This window comes from Notothenia rossii, assembly GCF_949606895.1.
Source record: "Notothenia rossii genome assembly, chromosome: 8".
In the NCBI taxonomy this organism is placed as follows: domain Eukaryota; kingdom Metazoa; phylum Chordata; class Actinopteri; order Perciformes; family Nototheniidae; genus Notothenia; species Notothenia rossii.
This window is the reverse complement of record NC_136906.1, coordinates 27,317,420-27,336,882: the sequence shown is the minus strand read 5'-3', so window position 1 is coordinate 27,336,882 and position 19,463 is coordinate 27,317,420. Positions and strand designations below refer to the sequence as shown.

Sequence of the window (19,463 nt, the reverse complement as noted above, 5' to 3'; positions counted from 1 at the left end):
AGCTTGTAACGGCATAATTACAAGCGGAGAACGGAGTAATTTAACGTCACAGCAGGCATAACAACAGCCGGTGTTTCTCATGAGGGTTTTCCCCGGGAAACAAACGCAATACACACAAACGCAAAATTACACAAACACACACACACGTATACACACACACACACACACTCGCGAGCTTCTCCCACACCAGTAATCCAAACGAAAATATCTTCCCTCCGTAGTATTTTGATCATTTGCTCCGCTAATAATCAATCAGATCGACGGATTCTAGAGAAGAGAAAACTTTGAAGGCCTTTTTCTTAAAATGATGACTCTGTGACAGTCATTATATAATGTGACATATTTCGCTTAATATTTGGAGAACAAAAACAATCCTGATATCATTAGAAAGCTCGAAATATCCTCTTTCCAGCAGTGTATACAACTCAAAATGTGTCTTCGGGTCAATGCGAATGATTTCGATAGAGCAGGGCACATACAGTACGTCGCCTGCAGAGGTGGTTTGCCGGCCTTCGTTTAGATCCCAAGAGGCACAAACGACGTCTGGTGACCATCCCCCCCTCAGTGGAGGGCAACCTCCGATTACAGGCAGGGCGGAGTCCGCTCCGCCGCCTTGTTGAGCACAGCGGAGAACCTGTGGTTGTGGGCCTCAGAGAATGTGTTGTCTCTGAGGGCCCTCCACATCCCTGGGTGGGAGAACAGGGGGGCCAACCTCATGTCGAGGGGCTGGCCCCTGCCAGACCAATGGATACTTCACCCGGAGGTGGTGAAGCAGATCTGGGCCCAGTTCGGGAAAGCGGAGGTGGACCTGTTCGCCAACCGGCGCAACAGCCACTGTACCCTATGGTTTTCCCTGGCTCGGCGGGATAATCCACCTTTGGGGGTGGACGCGTTTGCACACGAGCCATGGCCAAGAAAGCTGCTCTATGCCTTTCCACTGCTGCGTCTCATTCTCCCCCTCCTGAAGAGGGTGAGACGAGAGCGGTTGTCAGTCATCCTGGTAGCCTCGGATCGCCGCTTGGCACCGTGGCACGCGGAGGTTACACAGATGATGGTGGGCCAGCCCTGGACGGTTCAGCTGCAAAAGGGGCGTTACCCACTCTGGGCCAGTTGTGGGTCAGTAAGTTGTATCTGACCCCCTGGACATAATGCACTTATGTTTTCCCATGCTCCTTAGGGACCCGGGGAACATGGTGCGCAGTAAGCCCCAAACGGGGCTGGAGGACTCTCCAGAGCCTTCATCACTTCGGCCCATGCACACTCTACACGAGGTAAGCGTGTGTGAGTGTGGAGGACAAGTTGCACTTACGCTCTCCCCATGCTCCTTAGGGACCTGGGAAGCGTAGTGTGCAGTGTTAGTCACTTGCGCTGGCACCTGCAGGGTGGAGCTATGGGCTTATTCAGACCAATTAGGCTCTACCCAGCGGCCCCGATTTATCCACGGTCAAAACCGGATGAGAGGAAGTTGGGGTGCGGTGGTTGTTAACCAAAAGCCGGTCAGGGGCAGTGTGGTGGGTCGACGTGTAGGACGACATTGTGGTTATCCATTGGGGCTATGTGAGATAGAACAGATGGTTACGTATTGTAACCCTAGTTCTATAAGCACAGGCAGAGCCCTCTACCTGGGGGCCCTGTCTTCCTATGCTGCTCGCTGAAGAGGGTGTAGGATGACAGTCAGGAGGCGTGGCCGCCTTATATACTGTGGGCCTGCGGGCGCATTCAGGTAGGCTCGCCCTGATTGGCCGGCTACGTTTATACAACTTCAGTGTGTGGACGCTCGCGTATCATTGATGAGGGGAGTACCCATAGAGTCCAGTAGAGGCTTCCGCCTGTGCTTATAGAACTAGGGTTACATTACGTAACCCCCCGTTCCTCCTCCTCAGCCAGCACAAACGACCCAATTCCTTATCAAGAGCTGTGTCCCAAAATGACACTGCGAGGGCTGACAGTGCTGAGGCACGAGCTTTTGACATAAATATGCCCCTTGTGTTTTAGAATGTGCATTTCTACTTTTATGTTTCATATTTTATGTTTAGTGTAGTGTGCATGGAGTGTTGAGAAAGATGCCTGAGGGAGTTCTGAACATGCTGGGGCACATCTGTCAAAGCTGAGGAACAGAAAGCAGCCATACGTCACCAGAATTGGAAGAAAATGTAGCTTATTTTTTTTTAGTTAGTTAAAGCAAACGCCCTGCGGGGCTACATGGGTGTTTCTGCTTTCTTCTCTCCGCCAGTTATTGTTTTTAAAATGAATTTTATCTTGTTGGTGTGTCTCCAAAGGAAAATGAAATCTAATCTGCTTATTACATACACTAAAGTATGTACAAATATTGAATTGTCCATACTGTAGAAGGTACAGGAGGAAAATCGTTTGGGTCAGGATTCAGGAAGCATAAATACAAAAATAAGGAAAAAGAATGAGGCCATTAATCGGCAACCGATGAGGAAAATGTGAAACTCTCCGAGCAGAAATGTTCCTGCCTCTGCCCTTGCTTTTGTTCACACTCTGAGCATGTGTCAGTCTTTGAAATGGCTGCAGCAGGAAGACACATGGAACGGGTGCTGGCATGAGAGGATGACTGATATGGTCCCATCTCGCTGCGCACGGAGGATAAAATATGAGACAGGACGATCTCCATCCAGCCAAGAAGTGAACTTTGTTTCATTTTACCCACTTAATGGTCCAGCGCCACATGCCAGGCCTTTATCGCCTCCATCACTCCACTTAATCAGAAGTGCTGGCGGGGGCGTTCCTCTAATCAGACCAATTAGACTTTAAGGCCCTGTCTCTCTGGCGGATGTCCTCTTAGTTCAGGAATATCTTTGGCTTCCTCCCTCCTGCCTGGCACCCTCCCAGCCAAGCTTTCAGAGAACAACCTTGAGCATTTTTTTATTCTGCATAACCTTTATTTAATAAGGGAGGTCAATTTAGAACAAACTGTTACTCACGATGACAGTGGAGATAAATGTGTCCCGGGATGTAACAGGGACTTGGATTAAAACTAAGTAATGGTTTACGCCACCAAGACGATTAAAAGACTTAAATGAAAGGGTGTTATGAAGACTCTGTCACCATGTCTATAAAGCACCCGCCTGCGTTTCGGCAGGCTTCAGTCAGGCCTGTGAAACCTGTCTGTCTAAACATCAAATGAGTGTGTTTTCACACTCTGCACTGTGACAGCCATGCTGAGAGATGTAAACACCACAACTGAGGCACACTTAGTTCATAAGTACATCCTGTCAGATGTCATGGCACGTGGAGCATTGCTTCTCACAAACATCACACGATCTAGACTCTAAATTGTTTTTTAACACAAAGTAGAAATTCATACTCTCACAGTTAGCGATGCAGTAACATCATTTAAAATAAAGAACCCCAGAGAACCAACTCCTCGTGCGACTTTGTAATAGTTTTTGACATTTGATATTTCTGAAACATGTTTAATCTCAGGATAATCATGGTAAATCAGACAGCACTATCCATCATAGCCAATTGTAATTACCTGCATATATATCACTGTCACATGAAAAAGGGCCATTAAAGGGAGCTCTGTGTGTGAATAGAAAACATTCAATCAAAATGCCACAGGCAACACGAGCGGGAGCCAAGAGCAGTGATTGAACAGGAATCCTAACCAGGACATCCCACGCTGATGGCAGCGCTCCCAGGTGGGCTCTCTGCGTCTGACAGTCACATAAACAGGCCTTGGGGGGGATTTTTCCTGTTTGACCAGCTTGATTTATCTGAGCTAACTGTCCTGGTGGATTATCTGGCCAAATATATTTCAGACAGGGTTAGCAAAAAAACACCAGGGTTCATAATTAAAGAGGAATCCAGATATAAGTGTGATTGATTTTCTTTCCGTATGATAGTTTTGCCACTGATTTATAACCAAGGGATACTGTGCAACAAGCTTTTCATTGAAGAGGACATATTATGCTCATTTCCAGGTTTCCTAATTGTATTGTGTCCCTCTATTGCAGTGGTTCCCAATCTGGGGGGCGCCAAAGATCGCAGGGGGGGCGCCAGGCCTCAGATGATTTGAGGCCAAATATATTTTTTTTACATATAATTGTAACGCAATACATGATTGTCACTAAAAGCCTTGTCTCTATATTACAATAAAATATAAAAAATAATTGATTAATTAATTTTAATAACAATTCAAGTTAGTAGCTATTATAGGCATAACAAGACAGAAATGTATAATTATTTCTTTAATAGAAATGTTTCTTCTGCCCGTAAAGTGTCCAAACCATAAAACATAGTCATTGTCCATGCCGGTTTCAGTTGGATTATTTGTCACAGTTGCTCCGATCAGATTGGTCTCCTCCATTTTGTAGATTATTTACGACTTTTGAATCCGGTAAAATCCGGTTTACTTTGAGCATGTGTTTTAAATAGTTTAATCCCTTTGTGAATTGTTTCCACTTCCGCGCCGTCCTTTAATTTCTTCATACAGCGGGAATCCAAATTAATTAATCCAGAGCCCAATAACCATCAAAGTCACTCCAATAGTGCTCCTTAATTGCGCTTTCATCCTTCTTTAACAAAATACTTCACATTCATCCAGTTTGTGACAGTAGTTATAGCATTTTTTAGACTTTTAACCTTTAATTACCGCTGTTGCGGTAGGGGGGGGGGGCTCTTGGGAAAAAAGTTTGGGAACCCCTGCTCTATTGGGACATGTTTATACGCTTTAAAGGTGTCCTATCATGCAAAATCCACTTTTTGATGTATTTTATACATAAATACATGTCCCATCCACATCCCCGGTGTGCTAGTGAACTCACAAAGTGTCAGAAAATAAAACCCTCTCTCTTTTCCTTTGTCCCCACATTTCTAAAAACGGGGTTACAACGGAGCTGATTCAGATTTGCTGTGATATGACGTAATATCAGAAATGTGGGCTGGCTTTACACCCACGGCTCTATGAGAAATGTTGCTATCAGAAACAATGCGCAACGTGTTTTGGACGCAATATGGTCTTTGTTTACATTGGCAAGCATAGCTAACACTCAGAGCTAACCTGTACTGGAGAAAGTATGTGTAAAAAAAGCAGGAAATAAAAAAAGGAACTCACCTTTTAGTGAACCCACATGAAAATGAGCATTTGAGCTCCATACTGTTTCAGAAATAATCCTTGAAGTCGTTTGGAACATGATATTGCGTTTAACCACGGCAGCATTTAGCTACATCTGAGCAGAGCAGACAGCTCGTCACAGAACTCACAGTGTGCCTGCTGCTGAAAAGGGGGCGGGGCCAGCAGAGAATCAGCCAAAACAGGGCTGAAACAGAGGGGTTTGAGGGATGTCTAAAATGCATAATCTGTTTGGTGTTTTGAGCAAAATACATCATATATATGTTTTTTATATATATCTGATACCCATAATATATACCTGAAAATAGCATGATGGTTGATATTTAAAACATTTCTTATTGGACTTGTTTGCCATTCTTTATTCAAGCAATGTTTGAAGAAAGTTTAATAAAATAAAAAGGTTTTTCTTGGGTAAAAGCCTCTAAAAATGTATATGCATATGTTCGCATATGATTTGGTAGCCAACATGAGTGTTGCAAAAACATTTTAATCAGCTGTGTGACGTGCTCGTGTCCTACTGTATATAAGTCTAGCACTGATGATGATGCAGAAACAAACCCAAGCTGCCCTAATGAGTTATACTGAAGGTGTCAAAATAACAGCCTGTCCTCCTACAAAAAACGACCATATAGGCCGATTGTTCATGCCCTTATTACGACCCAGAGACACGTTTTAAAGTGTATGTTGTTTCTTAGACGACCACTAGAGGTGCTCTAGTGGTCGTGTAAGAAACAACATGCTCCCCGCCCGTTCATTGCAAACGCTCCGGAGGGACGTTTATTCACAAATAACCCTCTCTGGAAAATCCTAAATTGTGGAATAGTTTGGCCATTAAAATGCTTTTTGATGCGATTTCTGGCGAGAAGTGTATATTGTACTCTTAGAATCCACGTCCAGTCGATGTGTAGGATGATAGATATTACGAAGATGATTTGAGGTCTCGCCAGGATAACGTGTATGCAGCTTCCATATAAAGTTAGCGTGGGTGAAAACAGTTTGAAGTCCGGTCTTGAAGTTTTCATATTAAAACCGGATATATTCCCCTCACTGTCAAATGATTACACGGCGATATCTGCATTACTCATCCACTAAAAAATATCAGTTTATCCTTGTTAATTACACAATATTGATTGGTTTATTAAAATGCTTTTGTGTTTTTAACCTTCGATTCAGAGAAACAAATAGTTTTTTCGGAGTTAAGACACTACAGTTTCCGAAGACATACATGTACATTTAAATACACATTTATTTATTTCATGGGACTTTTATTTCATAATGACACATTTATTTATTTCAAGAGACTTTTATTTCATAATGACACATGTATTTATTTCAAGAGACTTGTATTTCATAATGACACGTTTATTTATTTCAGGGGACTTGTATTTCATAATGACACATTTATTTATTTCAGGGGACTTGTATTTCATAATGACACGTTTATTTATTTCAGGGGACTTGTATTTCATAATGACACATTTATTTATTTCAGGGGACTTGTATTTCATAATGACACATTTATTTATTTCAGGGGACTTGTATTTCATAATGACACATTTATTTATTTCAGGTGACTTGCATTTCATAATGACTAATTTCCATTCCTTATATGCAAATGAACGGGGCGTGGTTAGCTCACAGATCCAGAGACCCAGACCAAAGCAACAGCACCACACTGACTACTCGAGAAGAGGAAGAAAAAGGAGGAGAAGGACTACTGAATAAAAATAAGGCAAACTACTAAATGAAAATAAGGCGGAAGCAGAAGTGGCATGATTTTGTGCTCAGGAGGGGACTTTGAGAGAGTATTACCCAAAAAGTACACAGTAAAAACGTCATTTTATTGTAGCAGTCAAACTAGGAATGAGTAAAACAGTGTCAGTTGTATTAAGAACTTATGGTATAAATGACTTATATTGCAAATAAAGCAGAAAAAAACATGCATTATTTTACTCTTGTACAGCGATTACCATAAAGGCACTATTAATTGCGCACTCAAAAATGAATAGCTGCTGATTTGATCAAGCGAACGCGAGAGACGGCTGAGTTGACCGCAGTTATGCAACAGCAACCGCTAAAGCTAAACTGACTATCTTGACTACTTGTTGCTATCCTATTGTGGCATAAGCCGTTTTCTACAGCCACATTTGACCTTTTCATTATGATTTTACTTGTGATAGTCCGACAGCACAACCTGTGCAGCCCATGTATTGATTCCATCTGATAGCTGCTATAATACAAAACAACACTTCTGCCTGCTCTCCACAATGATCAATGACAGTGAACGGATGGTCAAAGTAAGGTACAAATAAACAAAATCACACAAAGCCTGGTTAGTGTTGCCTTTATAAAGTGTGTTATTTTTTTATAAGTGTGTGGTTGCGTTCCAGCTGAAAAAAACAGCATGGACCAGCATGGTGTTGACCAGCATGGACCAGCATATGTTGTGTTTTGGTCACCAGCATGGTCCACCAGCATGGACCATGCTGGTGGTCCTTGCTGGATCATGCTGGTCCATGCTGGTGGATCATTCTGGTGGTCCATGCTGGTGGATCATTCTGGTGGTCCATGCTGGTGACCAAAACACAACATATGCTAGTTTTGCTGGCATACCAGCAGACCAGCAGACCAGCATTTATCTATCACCAGCTTATGTTAGTATTACATATACAATGTATTCTGGTAACTATCAAAATAAAGACATTGTATAGTGTTCATAACAGTATTTTTATTTAATAAATTATACTTAAAGGAGACATGTCATGGCCATTTCCACTGATCATAATTCCATTGTTGAGGTCTACTACAATAGATTTATATTGTGCAATTTTCCAAACTCACATTGGTTTCTCATACAGCATCTCTGTAAACTACGTGTATTCACCGAATTTCACTCTCTGCCTTTAACGGCTCGTTGTAGCTCTAATAGCTCCAGCCCCCACCCTCCCTGTGAGCACAGTGTGCTCTGATTGGTCGGGACGTTGTGAATCGCGCTGAGCTCCGTGGAGGTGTTGTTTCCTCGTTTAGCGATACACAGCAAAACACAGCCAAACTCATCCTGAGCACACACAAAGTCACAGTCGAAGTAAAAACAATAAGTGTGGCTTGATATTGAGTAAGAAAAAGGTTGATAAACGCTGTGAGAATGGGTCTGCAGAGAGAATTTCGCCGCGGTCCCAATTGTCTGTTATCAGCCTGCAGCCAGGAAGGAGAAATCAGCAGAGCTGCCTGCACTGTGTGTGTGTGAGGAAGTCCGTGGATTGGTCAATTTGGACCAATCGGCAGGGGCTTAACCTAACGGCTCCACTGACGTAACATAACGGCTCCACGGATTGGTCCATTTCGTTCCGGGTACGTGCTTACGTAATCTCGTACCCGGAAGAATCAAATGGATGATGACGTTTCACCAACGAGGCGTTTTGGGGAGTTATTTTCTGTGTTAGAGTTTTACTCGCTACAGGGTGTACTTTGAGGGTTTTGACTCTGCACACCGTTTACATGCATAAAAACCTTCATAACAAACCTTTAATACAATAATATTACAAAAAAACCTACATCTAAATAAATATATCATCTAAAATAGATGCATTTTATTTAAAAATAACAAATATAATTCCAAATGTAAACAGCAACAAAGAAATTATAGACATTTTTTTTCTTTTTCTTGTAAATATCCATGATCTTCTCTGTTATGTATCTTCCGGTCTTTGCCAATCTGGCCAGCATTTCTTGGTCCTCCACGTCTTTCTCGTACAGCCACTGCTTGAAAAAACTGAAAATAAGAAACAACAATGTTTTAACAAATCGTATTAAATTATGTGATGATAGAACTGTAAACAGAATAGCTGAAACTTTAACAAAATAAATAACTCAGTTACCTCTAATCATTAACCCATGTTTGTATCATTGAGTTAACTCTGTGTGTTGCTGCTAGCATACATAACACCTGACGTGGAAACGTTACTCGTGGATGGGGCTACAGAGCTACTAGAAAGACAGTCGAACCCGGTGCATTTCTCCGTCTGAATGTGGTGCACTTTTGCTAAATGTTTAGACAAATAGCTCGTGTTACCGCCCTTACATGCTAAATTGTTATTGCACCTTTGGCAACGAGCATTTTCCACCTCAAGACCAAGCCCCCAGGAAGTGCGCCGGACTCTGAGGAAAATATTTGTTGTGTCCAAACGGTGGTACTACAATTTTCTTATCAGTCTGTGACGTCGACCGGCCCAGAAATACTTTTTCCCATTGACTAACATTGGGAAAGAGACGTCTGTAAATCAGTGGATATTTTTTTTTTTAACTAAATAAACTACCCAGTATGAACTATTTTATAGCCCTTATTAGAAACATTTGGTCCTTAAAGTTGTAAAATGCACTAAAAGCCGAATCTAGATTTATTTTCTCTCAATTCTTTCTAGTGAGCCGAGAGTGGGTGCTCGGGGGGCGGGGCTTAAGGGGCGCATGCTCTGTGAGCGCACATACGGGTTCTTCTGCTCTGACAGCCAGGCATGACGGGTAATCTGACGTTTCGCTCTCTCAAAAGTTGGGCCATTTTGACTTCATGCGCCAATGAGCAGCTCGGAAAGAACGAGACCCCGCCTCCGACGCTCTATCCAGTTCTTATTATACATCCATGCTCAAGACGGTAACATATAACTACCCTCGGGGCGCTTAGTTCTCTCCGCCATGTGTGTGTGTGTTTCTGTGCGCATGCGTGTGCGCACTTGTGTGTGTGTGTGTGTGTGTGTGTGTGTTGCATGCATGTAGCAGGTTGTGTGTGTAAACTGCCCCACCTCCTCGCACACCGACCGGGGAGAGAGATCTCTCGCCTGGATTGGAAAGATCGAAAATAAATCATAGACGCATTTTGTAGTCTTATTGCATATTAGAAACGGAGTTGGCGACAGTAAGACTGCAATATAATGTTTATGTAGATATAATACATATGACATCTATTTTTTAAATGTCTCCAGTACCGATAAAAAGATCGATAACGTTGGACCTTAACGGTACCACGGTCTTTAATAATTCAGCCCCGGGGCCCCGTTAATACTGGGGCTCGGTACCCATTCCTAGTTTTAATTATTACATCATCAATATTAGATTTCAAATAACCAAATACTTGGTGTCTCACAAAGAGCAAGTGGCTAGTGCTGCTAAGAACATACCTGGTCATGGTGATGATGGTGGCTCTTCGCTGCCGGATCTGGTCGATGTCCTCCTCGCAGAAGCGATTGCCTTCGTCGTTCGCGTTCATGATGGCGGCGTTGGCTCCTTTCCTCAGCAGGTCCTCGATCTCCTTCTTGGAGAACTGCTGGACCGGCTAAAGGCGACGCAGAGAGATATTTACACAATTGGATTTAGAAAACTCTTTTCGAAGATAAACTAAGCGTACTGAAACAGCGACTGACCCAAAAATGACTTGGCATCTAGAAATATGACAGATTTTCTTTTTCTCACCCCGTTGTTGTTGCCTTCTTTGTTCCCACTCATGCTCTGCAGGACAGCACGGTCCAGCCCGAGCTTCAGACTAGCTTTATCCAGCATTTCCCTCTCATAGTTTCTAGTGATCAGACGGTACACCTTCACCGCCTTAGACTGGCCAAAACAATGACACCGAGCTTGAGCCTGAAATAAAAAAATAAAAGAGGGGTCAAAAGAGCATCATGTGCAGCTGCTGTTCAACGTTTTTAAGCATTAAATGGGAAAATATACACTTAAAGAACCGAGGGAATAAACGGAAAGACTGTTGTTGTTGTTGTTGTTGTTGTTGTTGTTGTAGCCCTATTGAACTATCTTTAGGACAGACAGAGCATATACAGTATATATATATATATATATCATACCTGCAGGTCATTTTGAGGGTTCCAGTCAGAGTCGAATATCACACAGGTGTCCGCAGCAGTGAGATTCACAAGCTCTTGATCAGGTGTTTGATGTGGGCTGGCATGATCCTTTCTGCAGCGATAAATAAAGAAAACAAAGAAAACATTTGTAATAATAGTAATGATAGTAACAACAATAATATTAGAATAACTATTTATATAGCACTTACACAATAATTGCAAAGTGATTCTCACAACAAAAATAAAGAACAAAACAATAAAAAAACTAATTATTATTGGAATGTTCAGAGACAAAGAAATGAGCAGTCCCAAAACATGCTGTTGTATAAAAAGAAATAGGTCCAGATTTCTTCTATTTTGTGTTGGATGATTTGTTGTATTGATTGCTGATGGATGTTAAGATATGTTTTACAATTAAAACATAAAGATTATTGTAATTGGAATCAAAAAGTTTACAAATCGTAGTTTTAATAAAATGACTAGCAATATAGGATTTATTCAACAGCGGTAAAGAATTAAGTTGCTAAATTAACATACACTGAACTGTAAAACGTACCACTATTTAGTAAAGGACCTGATCAGAAGGATTGACTAGTAAGACAGCAAAGAGGCGGAGGAGGTCTCTGTCATGTACAACCATTGGTATATGTTACACCTGAAAGAAAGATAAGGAAATAAGAGAAGACAGGAGGACAAACATCCTCTTAAGTAAAAGACCAAATCATGTCAAGCTTTACATCGTTCAGTCTTTACAATGCACTAGGGCTGTACCCGAATATTCGACTATTCGAATATTCGTTCGTTGGCCAACTATTCGGTTTTCAATTTCATTATTCGGATATTCGTTTTCAATTATTTTATTTTTTTTCTAAATGTATGCTATTAATAAAGGCGAATTGCCATATTCTTATACTATATTTACACTTTTGAACTGCACTTTTAAAATGCGGAAATATATATACAATCTCAGCCTGTGCTCCTGACATCGTGTTCACTCAGTCACAAACGCAAACGGCACGCTTCACCTCGCTTCACCTCGTTTCTCCCACAAAATGCCAAAGACTTCAGCTGTGTGGGACCATTTTAAATTGGACGACGGTAAGAAGAATATGTGCCAAATATGCAATAAGAAACTGGCCTACCACGGTGGCACAACAACTCTGAAAAGTCACCTGGATGCTGTAAGTAGTAGCCTAGCTTAGCTGTTGTCAAGTTGCCATGATGAAGCTGCTTTATCCGCCGTTTAAACAGTAACGTTACACATGATAAAAACGTGCACTTACTTGCTTGGAAAATAGTTGCAAGCAAGCAACCAAATTGTTTTTCATATTAGTTTTTTTAATTTTATCCGAATAGTGAAAATAATAGGAGTAATGTGGGAACATGGGGCGGTTTTGGCGCGGTGGTTAGCAGTGGTTAGAGCGTTGGTCATAAGATCAAGGGGCGTTGGTGAACTCCAGTTCGAATCCCGCCTCGGCCGCCACTGAGTCAGGCCGTTGTGTCCTTGGGCAAGACACTTTACCCGCATTTGCTCCTGTGGGTAATGTCCACAGTAATGACTCTTATATGTGTAATTTGTAATTGTAAAGCGCTTTGAGCACCTGTAAAAGCGTTCTAATAAAAAATGTAATGCATTATTGTTATTATTCATCATCTGGGGCTAAGGCAATGGCATAACGTTGAGTAGCTCAGCCTAATCATAACTTGTGTGCATCCCAGCCATCAACATCCTCAACAATACAGCAGACCCTACAGTTACCCTACAGAGGACACATTTAGTTTTAATGTTTGCGAGTACTGAGACAATAAATAAATATAAACCGTAATAGTATGCTCTTTCTGCGCTTCTGCTTAACAGCGTGTTGTCAGGTGTCTCGGATTCGGAGAGTGTTATGAAACCTTTACCAAAAAAAATATTTTTTGAAAAAATATATTTTTGAACATTTTTTTATTAAAAAAAAAATACAAATCTCTCAGCACCGAATATTCGCTGCTGATTACTACCGAATATCCGGAGCCCGAAAAATTGTATTCGGGACAGCCCTACAATGCACTGTTGGAAATTACGTTCCAAATGCTAAATTCAAACTCAATACCATAAATAACTGGGTACCAAATTGCTTTACCTGATTTAACACGTTCCACACGGAGCAGCAACCATCCGGCTGGGCCTTTTTCTGCATATCATCTCATCGCTCTCCACTGTTTCCAGTAGATATCTACTGCCTCAGTCCAATAAAACAGAAATGCACCAAAACAATCATATTTAAAAAGTTAAAAACAATAATTTGCTTTTGGCATTCAAATGTATTAGAATCTCACCTTTTTCCTGGATGTCAGGAAGGCCAGGAAGTCGTTCCCTTCGAGTCCGCAACCAGTCATAGGAGTTAAAATGCAAAGCCTGAACGATGACAAGAGCGAGAGACTTATGTTTTACAAGATAAGTAATACCAGAGCAGTGTTTACGACATACAGAGAACAGATCAAACCCCCTGACAGACTCACACACTTTGGTGATGTCCTCATCTTATAATGATGTTTCATTTTTAGCAGCAAAGTAACATTACTCAAGCAGGGCTCGACATTATCATTGGCCCGCTGGCCCGGAAGCACTATTTAGACACCCCGTGCCAGCATAACGTACTTTCCACTTGCCCGCTTGGGCCACTAAAAATATTGTTTAAAAAAAAATGTTTCCTTTGGTATTGGTATTTTGAATATCAATTTAGATAAATTGTTTCGTTTATCAACGCTACAACATAGCGTTTCGTGAGTCGCTTGTCATTGTTGGGTGAAAAGCAAACAGCTGTTCGGAGCGCAGTGCGAGCAGGCTCCCGTGAGCGGGAGCGCGCTCCTTGCTTTGGTCTGGATCTGTGAGCTAACCACCCCCCGTTCATTTGCATAATAAGGAATGGAAATGTGGGATTATGAAATACAAGTCACCTGAAATAAATAAATGTGTCATTATGAAATACAAGTCCCCTGAAATAAATAAATGTGTCATTATGAAATACGAGTCATCTGAAATAAATAAATATGTCATTATGAAATAAAAGTCTCTTGAAATAAATAAATTTGTCATTATGAAATAAAAGTCCCATGAAATAAATAATTGTGTATTTAAATGCACATGTATACATATTTATTGCCTCATTTATTTATTTCAGAATTGATTTCATAGGCATATTTATATATATATATGTATTTATTTAATTATTTATTTATTTAATTTTGGCTTAAATGGCATTCTTGACCCCTCCTGTTGTTCATTGATAAGCCTGAAACATGCACTTGTCAAGGTTCAGAGGCACATTTTGCAAATATGGCAGTAGCCATCAATCATCTTAAGATAAGATAAGATATACTTTATTGATCCCAAGTTGGGAAATGTTTTTGTTACAGCAGCATACAGTACTACTTTGTTCTACTCCACTAAAATTCAGAGGTTAACCTGGTATTTTTGCTCCACTACATTGATTTTAGTTACTTTGCAGATTCTGATTAATGATGTGAAATATAAACAACCCTGAAATCAGACTTTAGTTACACCTGAGTAAAATTCAGGGAAGGTGATTTTCAAGTGCCAAAATAAACTATGCAATATATTGGACGTTAAGTACTTGGTCAGACTTCATATTTATCTGTGGATAACCCATAGACTGTACATATAAATGGACGTAGGGTCCGTGACGTCACCCATAGGATTCTGCAGAGTTGCCGAGAAGCCCTTAGTAGGCGGAGTTGGCCACTAACGGCTCGACAGTGACGTCAGAGTTCAACTCCCGCCTTCGCCAGCCTGCTCCAAATAAGGGCAAAGAGCTGGAGCCGAGGCGGGACCTCCTGCCATCGAGCTGAAAGTTCCAGAGCTAGCTGAAGCTACCAAGCTAAGCTAACATGCTCCCCATCTGCACACTGCCGTGGCATTTTATGTTTCTAAGGTAAGCGGACATGAAACTATTCAGCAAAACTATAAATAATAATCTAAGTTATTGAGTTTTTAGCATAATACTTCAGAATCTTAAAATCCCTTAACGTTTGTATGCAATTGTGCTAAATTCAACACTGGAATCAAGCAAATATTAATATGTTTGCATGACATTAGTTATTTATATTTTGATATCACTTAATTATACGTTTAATACATTTAAGTCAACAGGGTGTCCGCGGGGTCTTAAAAAGTATTAAAAGTTGATAAATCAATTTAGCGAAAATTAAGGCTTTTAAAAAGTATTAAAAAGTATTAAAAAAGTAAGGTCCCAAGGTGGGTAGACCGGCATACGCAACGCTCTGGGGGTCCAACGGCTCCGTGTGTAAGCCCTATATGATCATTTTTCTGATTACGATTAAATAGCCCGCCTCCCTCTCCCAACGTCTCCTGCTGCTGCTGGGCTGTCAGAAGAGGGGGAGGAAAAGAGAGGCAGGCACCGTTTATTAAACATTATTATACAGAGAACAGAGTCGTCATAAATTTGTTTTAAAGCTCAATAAATAACAAAGAAGACGTCTGATCGGCACTTTTCTAATTTTGTACGGAAGATTTAAACTAACGGACATGTTGACCGGCGGAACATTTTTTTTAACGGAAACTGCCGCACGGTTCCCTCGTTCCTTGGAAGAGGCGGAGAGGTGGGTGTTTTTCATCTGCTGGTGGACTACCTGAGAGATATACAGCAGGAGAACACGTCGTCCACCGCGGAGAATAAACAGAAGGGCAACCATGGCAACTAGGGATGTCCCGATCACCTTTTTTTGCTCCCGATCCGATTCCGATCATTTGATTTTGACAATTTGCCGATACCAATTTTTTCCGATCTTTATGCAATGCATTAAGAGAAAAAAAATCATTCAAGTTGTCCCTTAAGGTTATTTTTTCTTATTTAAATTGGATATTCTATCCAACATGGATATAGCTTCTTTCTTTCACAGCAGCATTGGATCAGTTCAGTTGTGCAGCATTGGAACAAAACAAAATAAAGCTTTCAGTACTCGTTAGCTTACTGCTACAATTAGACACTGCGCCCTGCCCACTCTGTTGCCAGATTTGAGAGAAATAAGCAACCAGGTCTATGAAAACAAGCCCCAAAGAAGCAACACATACATGATGTTCTGTAATTTGAAACCAAAACTAAGGCCTCAGGATGACTTTAAGACTTGTACATGGTCATTTTTGTTTTGTAACATTGAATACAAAATTTAAAAAAAAGTATTTATAAAAATCTTTTTAAAAAAAATCCCGATCCCCGATTTTTTGAAAATCACGTGATCGGCTCCGATCCCCGATCACGTGATCGGATCGGGACATCTCTAATGGCAACTATGCTCCGGGGTCTTCTTCGCAGCTTTTGGTGTATTTTGTGGCGGCAGCAGCGCCACTTACAGGCCTGGCATATGTGCTACAGCGTTTCCAGCATTTCCAGCGGTCTAGTGTGAACGGACACATTAATGAAACAAATGCGTGTGAACGGAAGACTTTTTTGCGTTTGCGTATGCGTTTTACCGTATGCGTCCTCGTGGGGCCGGGGTCTAAGCCAAACTATATCCGGTCACAGAGATCTGCTATTTTAAAGTAAAGTCAACACATATAGACCCTAAATATAGTCTATATTAAGAACGAGAAAAGTCTTAACATATATATCGTTTTTTGTAAACATATGACAAATGTGTCAGGGTGATGACGTCAGAGCCTCGTCCTATGTGCCAGGGCTTAGCCCCGGACAGCCCCAGCCCAATTTAACCCCTGGGTATTTGTGAGGGAGCTCCTATATGGCATTACCCCGCTGAAGCTCACCAAAGTTTAATATATTTCATAGTTCAAAGTTTCTTCAATTGTTTTGTTTATTGGTCAAATACTGGTTTCTAATGTTTTCTGAGGAGTTTTACTGGAATGAAAGAGCACAGAGTACAGAAGCAACAAAGCAGCATACTGCATTAAACCTGACCTTCACAGAGAGGTTGAAGTTCATGTGGAAAAGAGGCTTCAGTAGTCTGTCTGCACTCTGTTTAGTTGTGCTATCTTACAATCAATATAGTAAATGTGAAGTAAAGTGTGTTGCCAATGTAACCGGTTAGAATTCAAAGTTGCGATGAGGTCTTAAAATGTATGGAAAGGGTCTTAAAAAAGGTCTTAAAAGGTATTAAATTTGACCTCAGGATTCCTGCATATACCCTGAGTCAAGCTAAGGTACATGTGATGGTAGCTAGTTAGTGCTCTTACCTGTGAGGCCTCCTCCAAACAGCATAATAACCAGACTGTATCATTAAAACTAAGTACCAGTTCTAGATCCTTGACTTTAGACAAACAATTCAACAGACATGTATTTAAAGACCAATCTTTATTTGAATGTGCCTCTTAACCTGATATATTAGTTATACAGTAATAGTATTGACAATCTAAAAAAATTGAGCAACTCAACAGTCAACTTTATGTTTCTTATTGTCTAAAGCATTTGTTATTTTCATTTTCCCCCTCTCATATTCAGTGTGGACGGATTGAGACAGCGTGGTGTCCAGAAAGCTGCAGAGACTTCAGGGAGAAACCTCCGTGTGATGGACGTCCTGTCTGTTGGTTTGGAGAGGACTGAGGGTCTTTCCTCTGTGAGGAGGTCCAGGCCTGATGGAGGAGCCCATGCTGGGCAAAGCTGATACCAACTGCACAGGCCTAGTCTGTCACTTTATTTGACTAAATGTGTTTACTTATACATTTAATAGCTTTACACCTTCTGTCCATATGTGCGTTTTATTTAAAACATGTTTGATTAAGTTTTGGTTCACATTTCAATAAATTGTATTTGCACTAATTTTTTCCATTATTCTTACTGAAGATTGGCCCCATTTATTTGTGACGTTGCAAACTCTTCGGTACAAGGCACAAATGATGTGAAGCTCATAAAGCGAGGCAAATAGAAATAATCAGCTGATGGAGTGTAGATGTGGAAATAGGTGCATTCGATCAGCTGACTGTTTTTACAATAAAAGTAGTGTACTGGTCTTAAAGTCTCATAGCATCAGCTTTTAATTTTCCTCTTGGATGTTCTTCTTGACCCTCAGAGAAGGAGAACATGTCATGTCTTTCAGGCATGTCCTTTCCTAACAAAAATTACAGGAAACATAAAACATTATTGCAGAACAAGTGTGTTATTTATGAAAGCGGTGTGTTTGTGTGTTTAGGGGCTGTAGATATAATTATTTTGTAATTGTAATGTTTTTTTTTTATTTCAACAGTGAGCTACAAAGACAATCAGATTATGAATGAAAAGTATGAAGTTCATCAACATTGAAATATATGTTATTATCAAAATAATATTTAACTGTTATCAAAACGTAGTGCAACTGTAGAAGCTTGCTCTGTTGTCTCTCTGAAAGAATAACTTTTACCACGTTTTTTACAGACAATATTGAGAGATACATAGTAGCAGTTCTCACTATGTGTTAAATATCTTTGCCTTTAATACATTAAATTAGAAAGCTGACAAAATCATATTGCTTGTTAACATCTAAATGTAACTTTTTGCACAGAAAAAACCCTCAACTTCACTGGTGTGTAGGTGATCTAGTATTGTTTAATGGAATGTATATCAGTGTATTAAAGTCAATACTTTCTTGATTCTTTGTACAGTATGAAAAAAATAGTATTTGTACCTGTGCTGAAGTTCACTGCTGTGAGGAGTCCAGTTCTGTCTCTCACTCTCTGGTCCAGCCTGTCTGCATCACCTGGACACCTTAAACAAACAGACATATATGTAAAGTACCATGTGTACAAACAATATAACTGATTCTCTTCTGTTGAACATGTTGGATTGTGTATTGTCCAAGTTAGGGTCCTTTTTATTCTACTGTAGCTTTGGAAATTGTGTTACCAATGCTTGCTGTTTATTTGATACCAATTTGGTAATGAAATTCATAAAAACAACAAGGTTTGGGTTTGTTCTTCAGATGACTGTGATGTTAACGTGTAAGCTCAATAATGAACTCCAGCTCAACCAACCATATTTTAATATCTAAGTAATCATCTTGAAATATGACATTAATAATTGTAATATACACACACATCTTATTGTGAGGTTGATTTCACATACACTACTTCGACATTAGTTGTCTACATACTTGAGCATAGCCAATTTAAATTAACCTTTGCGATGCATACAGTTCCTACCTACATAATAATCATCTCTCTAAGTTACAAGGATGACCTTATTTTATCAACCTCAAACAGAAGCCGTTTGTTGTACAGTATTATCCCACTTAACGCTTAACACTTGTCTATTTCATTTGAACCTTTATAAATATAGTCTATGATTTTAACTTGGAGGCTACTATTAGCATCGTTAGCACCGATGTAGCTACCACTCGCTTACACGCTAACCCAAGCCGTAACATTAATTACGTAGCTGATTAAAATCATTAACACATAAATAAGTACTCGAATTTCACTTACCGCAAAACCGCATTCATGCACCGTCTGTTTCAACCGCAGAGCGAGTCACAATAGTCCGATATATAAGCATGAAGAACAA

General features: G+C 40.5%; 1 protein-coding gene and 1 long non-coding RNA gene across 2 annotated transcripts; one reads left to right on the top strand and one right to left on the bottom strand.

The window, feature by feature from the left end:
- Positions 1-1,409: 1,409 nt before the first annotated feature.
- On the bottom strand, positions 1,410-13,368 carry LOC307014285 (chromodomain-helicase-DNA-binding protein 8-like; the record flags this gene model as incomplete). The annotated part of the gene is made up of 8 exons (XM_079642158.1): positions 13,273-13,368; positions 13,077-13,172; positions 11,507-11,605; positions 10,951-11,062; positions 10,565-10,732; positions 10,273-10,427; positions 8,750-8,873; positions 1,410-1,553 (listed from the first exon to the last, which is right to left on the bottom strand). The coding sequence occupies exons 5-8, from the start codon at positions 10,649-10,651 to the stop codon at positions 1,410-1,412; spliced, it is 510 nt and encodes a 169-aa protein (XP_079498284.1). The 5' UTR covers positions 10,652-10,732; positions 10,951-11,062; positions 11,507-11,605; positions 13,077-13,172; positions 13,273-13,368.
- A 1,355-nt stretch (positions 13,369-14,723) lies between these two features.
- Positions 14,724-18,553, top strand: LOC307015299. The gene is made up of 2 exons (XR_013801458.1): positions 14,724-14,888; positions 17,430-18,553. It is a non-coding gene; the product is annotated as an uncharacterized lncRNA (long non-coding RNA).
- Positions 18,554-19,463: the final 910 nt, after the last annotated feature.